Source organism: Nerophis lumbriciformis, linkage group LG14 (genome assembly GCF_033978685.3).
Source record: "Nerophis lumbriciformis linkage group LG14, RoL_Nlum_v2.1, whole genome shotgun sequence".
NCBI classification, from domain to species: Eukaryota; Metazoa; Chordata; class Actinopteri; order Syngnathiformes; family Syngnathidae; genus Nerophis; species Nerophis lumbriciformis.
The window spans coordinates 15,531,385-15,541,323 of record NC_084561.2 but is presented as its reverse complement, the minus strand read 5'-3'; the positions used below and the strand labels follow the sequence as shown (position 1 = coordinate 15,541,323).

At 37.3% G+C, this 9,939-nt stretch overlaps 1 protein-coding gene across 1 annotated transcript in view; it reads right to left on the bottom strand.

The window, feature by feature from the left end:
* The window catches only part of lim2.2 (lens intrinsic membrane protein 2.2), an 11,749-nt gene extending 3,841 nt beyond the window's left edge, over nt 1-7,908 (bottom strand). The window contains exons 1-3 of the mRNA XM_061976399.2: nt 7,725-7,908; nt 3,786-3,980; nt 2,503-2,643 (exon numbers count right to left, since the gene is read on the bottom strand). Coding sequence (XP_061832383.2) covers nt 2,503-2,643; nt 3,786-3,980; nt 7,725-7,893 — 505 coding nt within the window. The 5' untranslated portion in view covers nt 7,894-7,908. The remainder of the gene's footprint in view (nt 1-2,502; nt 2,644-3,785; nt 3,981-7,724) is intronic.
* Nucleotides 7,909-9,939: the final 2,031 nt, after the last annotated feature.

Sequence of the window (9,939 nt, the reverse complement as noted above, 5' to 3'; positions counted from 1 at the left end):
AATATCGGATATCGGCAAAAAAGCCATTATCGGACATCTCTAATACAAACTAACTATATTAAACCATATTAAAACAAACACTTACTGTAATATGTCCACGCTCACATAATCCCGATGAATATTCAATCACAATCCTCACAAAGGGTTAAAAATAAATTCCTGCAAGAAATGTCTTTTTGTGTCATTTTCACCACCTCAGGGATGTGAAAGTTCACCAGCCTGTCGGTCCATGGCAACGTTTGTCTACTTCCAGGTAGGAGATGCATGAATTATAATCTAGAATTGACTTTTAGCAAGTTTGAGACGAAGCAGAAAGCATCCGCCGGCTTATAGCAAGTCAACAATAGCAGCGTAAACCTAAAATAGGCTAAAATGGCGCTTATAATAACAATATCACTCATATTTGGTTAATTTTCAGGTCGCGACATGTAAATGGAATTTTGTTGGCGGTTTCTGGATGTTTTTAGAGGGTATAATGGGTGCAATAGAGCAGTGGTTCTCAAATGGGGGTAGGCGTACATCTGGGGGTATTTGAAGGTATGCCATGGGGTACGTGAGATTTTATTAAAAAAGCAACAATTCAAAAATCCTTTATAAATATAAATAAAAACCTATCTTTTTTTCCAAATAGTTCAAGAAAGACCACAACAAATGAGCAATATTTTTGCACTGTTATATAATTTAATAAATCAGAAACTGATGACATAGTGCTGTATTTTACTTCTTTATCTCTTTTTTTCAACCAAAAATGCTTTGCTCTGATTAGGGGGTACTTGAATTAAAAAAAATGTTCAAAGGGGGTACATCACTGAAAAAAGGTTGAGAACCACTGCAATAGAGGACCCTCCATCTGTTGACTCAATTGTTTGCAATTTCTTTAAAATTTTGAATGCATAAAAAAGCCAAATGTATGTGTTCTTGTCTTACAGAAGGACTGTGAATGATAAACAAAACATCTATCTCCAGATCCAGTATTTCCAGTATGACTCATCTAATAATATGGTCAGCATGCAGAAGTGTCACTACAGTGATGTTACATTTAAAAAAATAGCCGAAGGTATTCAGAGCGCATCATTCAAAACGGCGGACAGAATTTGTGGCATTTTGTGATGTTTAAACCGTATTTTCACATAATTTGCAGATTGTAAATACTCCGGCTTCCTCCCACTTCCAAAGACATGCACCTGAGGATAAGTTGATTGGCAACACTAAATTGGCACTAGTGTGTGAATGTGAGTGTGAAAGTTGTCTGTCTATCTGTGTTGGCCCTGCGATGAGGTGGCGACTTGTCCACGGTGTACCCCGCCTTCCGCCCGATTGTAGCTGAGATAGGCTCCAGCGCCCCCCGCGACCCCGAAGGGAATAAGCGGTAGAAAATGGATGGATAGATGGGTAAATACAATTGGATATGTTTAATGGAAACAAACAAACATATAAAGTAGAGATGTCTGATAATATCGGCCTGCCGATATTATCGGCCGATAAATGCGTTAAAATGTAATATCGAAAATTATCGGTATCGTTTTTTTTATTATCGGTATCGTTTTTGTTGTTGTTGTTTTTTTGTTTGTTTTTTTATTAAATCAACATAAAAAACACAAGATACACTTACAATTAGTGCACCAACCCAAAAAACCTCCCTCCCCCATTTACACTCATTCACACAAAAGGGTTGTTTCTTTCTGTTATTAATATTCTGGTTCCTACATTATATATCAATATATATCAATACAGTCTGCAAGGGATACAGTCCGTAAGCACACATGATTGTGCGTGCTGCTGGTCCACTAATAGTACTAACCATTAACAGTTAATTTTACTCATTTTCATTAATTACTAGTTTCTATGTAACTCTTTTTATATTGTTTAACTTTTTTTTTTTTATTCAAGAAAATGATTATTATTATTATTTATTTTTTTTAAGTGCCTTATCTTCACCATACCTGGTTGTCCAAAATAGGCATAATAATGTGTTAATTCCACGACTGTATATATCGGTTGATATCGGTATCGGTAATTAAAGAGTTGGACAATATCGGAATATCGGATATCGGCGAAAAGCCATTATCGGACATCCCTACTATAAAGTCAAATCGTTTTTCCGCCCTACTGGCACTTTAAAAAAGACACAATGTTATTGTGAGAATGTCATACAGGAACAATGTCTAAAATGTGTTACTTGAATGCACTACAGTTTTATTTACTCTAAACTTGCTAATAGTTTTATATTCAGTACTGTCAGGGTTTATTTTGACATTAAATATTTTTGCATGTGCGGTCAAAATAAATTGGATGATTAATCTGATACATACCGGTACATGATTCATGTGATAAATACGTTAAAAAATATTAACTTCTTGTCTTCTTTGCTCTCTTTTTTCACCTTAGTATTGTTTTTCACATCACCCACGGTGTGACCGACATCACTAATAGGCGCACCACTCCCATACGGGCTCGACTGAAGCAGTCTTGTGTTTTTTGTCGGCGGTGGGGTGGAGGTACCTGAGAGAACCAGGGCGATGCCCCCCATGCGGACCCTCTTGTTCTTGGTTCCGTTGGTGAAAGCGCTCAGGCCGAGCACCACGCCAGCAAAACAGCTGAGCACGGCCAACAGCATGAAGGCCCGGGTCGCGTCCCAGAATGCTGCGGGGCCACATGATCATTTAGAAGACATCCACTCTGAAATACTGAATAAATAATCACTCGTGTCCAAATACAACATTTTCACTTCTGATACGATATCCATATTGGAGCCGATATCAACACGTATCATACATTGTTTTGTTATTTTGTAGTGTGGAATGTTACTTAGAGCGTATGAAAAACACAAGCGTTCATTTGTTTTTTGGCCACTATAATTCATGAAGCTAAGCTCATGACCCAGTAAGTTGAATGATGCGGACACGTTTGTTACTGAATGCCTTGGAGACTTTTATGCAACAATTATTAATTTATACTTGTTTATATTGACAAATTTGCTGTTTTAAACTGCAATATTGTTCAATTAAGGACACTTATTACAAATGTTTAGCTTGTTTGCTAATCGGTGCTTAGCTGTTGTGTAGCCGCTAGCTCCTAGTAGCCTACCATGTTTACCTTTTGTTAATGACCTGACTAAAATACAAGAAAAGTCCAACCTTTTTAGATGTTAACTGGCTGTCCAGCTTTGCACAAGTAAACTGCTTGTATCGGAGATTTTACATGCAAGCCGATATCATCCGATACTTGTTTTTTTGCCGATATCTCACCGATATCAATATCAGATCAGGACATCCCTAAAAGTGAACATCTGAATTTTACTCATAATATAAATACAGTTGTACCTCAGGTTACATACGAAATCTGTTCTAGACACCTAAAAATATTAACATCAAACATATTTGATGGAAAATTATTTTTTAACTTCACATTAAGAAAAAAAAAAGGGAAATGCAAATACATGAGTAATGAAATGGATAGGAATTATTTGGTTAAATTCAATGGCGTTTCTCACCTTCTTTATCAAAGTGCTGGCACTCACAACTTTCTTCGGCCCCACGGCGGCTTATTTTGCTCAATGAAAAAAGTCACTACTTTGGGGTGCTCGATTCCACGGACAAACAGACTAGCTTGTCACGCTACGATAACTGAGACAGTATATGAAAATATATATAAGGTCTAAACAAAAACACGCCAATATCGGTCAATACAGTACTTATATATTAATATACACATTTTAAATATTTCGAATTGTCAAACTGGAATTCATGTTTCCCTAAATGGACACTGGGCTTCCCATCACCTACCTACGGTTATAGTGTGAGCGTGACATTTGTGGCTGATGCAGAACCTCCAGAGCCCCTGATTGGCCGAGCTACCCGAGTAGCGATACTGCATCCAGAAGTCGGTCGCCGTGGAGACGATGAGGAGCACGAGGGCCGCCACGCCGCACAGCGTGCCTCCTCCTGCCAGAGTGTACAGCATGGTGGAGAAGTGTCCTCCTGATAGTAGAAGAAGGACATATTCATCTGAAAAGTACTTTTTTTCATTGATATTAATTATTTAGCTTATTTATGTTTTCTAGCACGAAATTAAGTACCCTATAATTTTTAAAGTATTTTTTTTCTATTTTGAGCACATGAAAAGACCTAGAAACAAATTCTACTGAATAAACAATACAAAGTGTTTTCAGCAAAATGTCTTGAGCTGTGGGACAATGATAGTGCATGATATGCTGTTCTGTGCCCTTTGTTTGCCACTAATCCGCTCCTCTGTGTGACACGCTGACGATAGTGAACAAGTGAAGTGTCAGCACTGCAGCCGTCGAACCAAACACGCACTCGGGGTGTCCCGACACGTATTTTTGCAGTCCTGAGCGAGTGCTCCAGAGGTTGTTCAGCTTTATGATACAGGAGTTTCCAATTTTTGTCAGCATGAGAGGGAGCTGCTTCATTTTTTGAGATGATAATTTGTAGAGATGTCCGAGAATATCAGCCGATAAATGCGTTAAAATGTAATATCGGAAATTATCGGTATCGTTTTTTTATTATCGGTATCGTTTTTGTTTTTGTTTTTTTTTTGTTTTTTAAAAACTAAATCAACATAAAAAACACAAAATACACTTACAATTAGTGCACCAACCCAAAAAACCTTCCTCCCCCATTTACACTCATTCCCACTCATTCGCACAAAAAGGTTGTTTCTTTCTGTTATTAATATTCTGGTTCCTACATTATATATCAATATATATCAATACAGTCTGCAAGGGATACAGTCCGTAAGCACACATGATTGTGCGTGCTGCTGGTCCACTAATAGTACTAACCTTTAACAGTTAATTTTATTCATTTTCATTAATTACTTGTTTCTATGTAACTGTTTTTATATTGTTTTACTTTCTTTTTTATTCAAGAAAATGTTTTTAATTTATTGATCTTATTTTATTTTATAAAAAATTTTTTTAAAGTACCTTATCTTCACCATACCTGGTTGTCCAAATTAGGCAAAATAATGTGTTAATTCCACGACTGTATATATCGGTTGATATCGGTATCGGTAATTAAAGAGTTGGACAATATCGGAATATCGGCAAAAAGCCATTATCGGACATCCCTAATTATTTGTCATTAAATTAAAGCACAATGTCAGAATACAACCGTTATAAAATACTAAGTGTTGAAGCAAATATTTGTTGACTATTTGTGTGTGTAGTGTAGTGTCAATGCCATAAAGTGCAGTGTCCCTATCATAAAGTGTAGTGTTTTTAATGAAGTGTAGCGTCACTATCATTAAGCGTATTGTCAATATCATAAAGTGTAGTGTCAATGCCATATAGTGTAGTGTCCTTATCATAAAGTGTAGTGTTTTTATGAAGTGTAGTGTCACTATCATTAAGTGTATTGTCAATATCATAAAGTGTAGTGTCTTTTTTACAAAGTATGTACTGTCAATATCATAAAGTGTAGAGTCCCGATCATAGAGTGTAGTGTTTTTAATGAAGTGTAGCGTCACTATCATTAAGTGTATTGTCAATATCATAAAGTGGAGTGTCTTTTTTATAAAGTATGTACTGTCAATATCATAAAGTGTAGAGTCCTGATCATAAAGTGTAGTGTTTTAATGAAGTGTAGTGTCACTATCATTAAGTTTATTGTCAATATCATAAAGTGTAGGTTTTTTTTATAAAGTATGTACTGTCAATATCATAGTCTTCTTATCATAAAGTGTAGTGTCATGATCATAACGTGCATAGTCCGTATAATAAAAAGTCAATATCATAAAGTGTAGTGTGACTATTATAAAGTCTAGTGTTTTTATGAAGTGTAGTGTCACTATCATTAAGTGTATTGTCAATATCATAAAGTGTAGTGTCAATGCCATAAAGTGTAGTGTCCTTATCATAAAGTGTAGTGTTTTTATGAAGTGTAGTGTCACTATCATTAAGTGTATTGTCAATATCATACAGTGTAGTGTCTTCTTTATATAAAGTATGTACTGTGAGTAAAGTAGAGTGTCCCGATCACAAAATGTAGTGTCAGTATCTTAAAATGTAGTGTCAATATCATAAAACATGATGTCTCTATCATAAAGTGTAGTGTCAATATCATAAAGTGTAGTGTCACTATCATAAAGTGTAGTGCCACTATCATAAAGTGTAGTCTTCTTATCATAAAGTGTAGTGTCGTGATCATAACGTGCATAGTCCGTATAATAAAAAGTCAATATCATAAAGTGTAGTGTCACTATTATAAAGTGTATTGTGCCTATCATAAAGTGGAGTGCAAATATCATAAAGTGTAGTGTCTCTATTATAAAGTGTAGTGTCATGATCATAACATGCATAGTCAATATAATAAAAAGTCATTATCATAAAGTGTAGTTGTTGTGTCAATATCATAAAGTGTAGTCTTACTACCATAAAGTGTCCCTATCATAAAGTGGAGTGCCAATATCACAACCCGTCTAGTGTCAATATAGTAAAGTGCAGTGCCCCTATCATAAAGTGTAGTGTCAATATTATAAAGTGTAGTGTCATGATCATAAAGTGTAGTGTCATGATCATAACGTGAATAGTCAATATCATAAAAAGTAAATATCATGAAGTGTAGTGTTCATATCATAATTTGCTGTGTCAATATCATAAAGTGTAGTCTCACTATCATAATGTGTAATGTCCCTATCATAAAGTGTAGTGTCTCTATCATAAAGTGGAATGCCAATATCACAACCCGTGTAGTGTCAATCTAATAAAGTGCAGTGCCCCATTATAAAGTGTAGTGTAAAGTGTAGTGTCAATATCATAAAGTGTAGTGTCACTATTATAAAGCGTAGTGTCAATATCATAAAGTGTAGTGTCACTATTACAAAGTGTAGTGTTCTTATCATAGCGTGTAGTGTCATGACCATCACAAGGTGTCTAAAGTCACTATCATAAAGTGTAGTGTCACTATCATAACGTTTAAGTTCAACAACTTACATACACAAGTGTTTTCAGTATTATAACAACAAGAGAGAGTTGCTATATTTTATCTTTATAAAAGTGAGTTAGCAATGCTAACAATAGTACACTAAGCTAGAAGCCTCTTAACCTACTGACCAGCGCAACTCTTAAGGCGTCGGTGTGTGACGTTTACTTTACCTTTTAACGTACAGCTAAGCTACCTAGCATCCATTACAAAAAAAAGCGACACCAAACTCATCAAATTAACGGTGTAGATAAGTTAAGTTCAGACTTATTGTTAGAATAATTGGATCTAAGTTATCACAAAAACTTTGCGTTTCAATGAGTTCCCGGCGAGAAGGTGTTCTGTTTCTTTCATGTATTGTAATCAACAGAAATATATTGTCTTGACCCAAGAACTACAGAAGCGAAGAGGAAGCAGGACCAGACTCCCCTCCAGGCACCGCTTCTTTGAACTGTTTTACGACCTTTTCTGTGAACTGTTTACGACCTTTTCTTTTGAACTGTTCTGCAACCAAAGCCAACGCTGTTTACGACCCACGTCCCTTAGAAACAGCTGTTGCCATGTAATCAGGGAAAGTCCAAATAAAAAGAGGTGGCGTACAATCTTTCGCCAGAGCGTGCTGAGACACTGCACAAGGGTACAGTGTCCAGGTGTCTCTCCTCAAATTGAGCCAAATTGAATTATGTCTGTGTTTAATTCCTTGCTTCTTGTCTCATTTAATAGATGTCATCAGTGTTTGAACCTGGCACTTATTTAAAAAAAAGAAGTGGATTGTTTCACCTTCAGATTTGAGGCTCTTCGCGACGTCAAAAGGGATGAGTGGAGTTCCCCGGTGAAGAGGTGCTGAAAACTGTAAATCCAACTCTTGCTGGCTTGGTGTGTGCAGGCTGGCCAGCTGCAAACAGCCAGCCCATGTTGCTTTTAAAGCCCCCCAAACGTCCACCGGCATTGTCCTCCTCACAAAGCAGGGAATGATCGAGCGCAGCATGGGAGTGATGACAGTCCCTCTTTTTTTTACTCCCCCGTGGCCTCCATCGCTCCGACAAACATCTTCATTCTTCCACGTTGTGTGTTTTACGCCACAGAACCAGCGGCAGAACCCAAGCCCCTGCAGGGAAGTTCACGGGTGTCATCGTGTTCATTGAAGTTCAGTTGCAGCGCGGAACTGAGTTGACCTTTTGTCAGTTCCATCTTACTGTTGGCCATGCATCGTGTCCAGGTCATCATAACACTGAATATGTGAAGCACACAGTAAGCACCGCGCCATAAAGACACATCCAATACAGCAGACATAAACATGTTACACAGATATGTAGCATGAAGAGTCATTACTCATATCACATGGATTATGGCTGACAGATCAATATTACATTAATAAATTAGGGCTGCCAAAGTTACCACGATAACAAAACGTTCCATTGACGGCGCTATTTTTTTATTTTTTTTTACGTGCATCCTATGTGATCCTCGGCTCACATAGGAGCAGAGATGGATAAAGAAAGAACGTACATAGAGTCAATATCATTAAGTGTAGTGTCTCTATCATAAAGTGCAGTGTCACTATCATAAAGTGTATTTTCCCTATCAAAAAGTATAGTGTCCCCTATCATAATATGCAGTGTAATATGCAGTGTCGTCTCCCTGTCATGAAGTGCGGTTTGAATATCATAAAGTGTAGTGTCACTATCATAAACTTTATTGTTCCGTCATAAAATGTAGTGTTCCTATAATAACATGTATTTTCCCTATCATGGAGTGCATTGTCCCTATCATAAAGTGTGGTGTCACTATTCTAAAGTGTAATGTTCCTATCATAAAGTGTAGTATCCCTATCCTAAAGTGTGTTGTCCCTATCATAAAGTGTAGTGTCACTATTCTAAAGTGTAATGTTCCTATCATAAAGTGTTGTGTCACTATCATTAAGTATAGTCGCACTATTAAAGTGTGTTCATAATATCATAAAGTGGATTGTAACTTATCATAAAATGTAGTGTCACTATCATTAAATGTGGTGTCCCTATTATAAAATGTAGTGTTCCTATCATAAAGTGTATTGTCTTTACCATAAAACGTAGTGTCATTATCATTAAATGTGGTGTCCCTATTATAAAATGTAGTGTTCCTATCATAAAGTGTATTGTCTTTACCATAAAATGTAGTGTACCTATCATAAAGTGTAGTCTCTTTATCATAAAGTGTGGTTTCAATATCATAAAGTGTAGTGTCCCTATTATAAAGTGCAATGTCCCTATCATAAAGTGTTGTGTCACTATCATTAAGTATAGTCTCACTATTAAAGTGTGTTCATAAAATCATAAAGTGTATTGTAACTTATCATAAAATGTAGTGTCACTATCATTAAATGTGGTGTCCCTATTATAAAATGTAGTGTTCCTATCATAAAAAAAAAAAAAAAAAAAAAAAAATCCAAGATGGCGGCGCGCACAGACGCAGCGGCTTACGGCTCTCCATTTCAGTGCTCTTTCTTCCTTCTTTTCTTCATGTTTTTTTTCCTTTTGTGCACCACCTGTACTGCAAACACCCGGTACACCCGCCAGTCACTCTTGGATATCGGTTACTCGCACCAGATATCTGTTTCGAGCGACTTTCACCACGAGCACAACATCCCAGATGACATAGCGAGAGCACAGGGCTCTCCGTGGTTTGTTGTCTGGTCTGGGAGACGGCGCAGACGGAGGAGGGAGAGGAAGCAGAAGCGTGGCCGCAGGTCCGGCGTCTTGCTCAGGCTTAGGAAACAACCCCACAAGCCACCTCTACCGAGCCTGTTCCTCTCTAATGCCAGATCCCTTGTACAGAAGATGGACGACCTGGAGTTACAACTTGCTGGAAACCGCTATGTTCGGGACTGTTGTGCTATGATTATCACCGAAACCTGGCTTCACCCGGAAATACCCGATGCTAGCATGCAGCTAGCCGGACGCACTCTGCTCCGCCGGGACAGAACTAAGGACTCCGGTAAGAGCAGAGGAGGGGG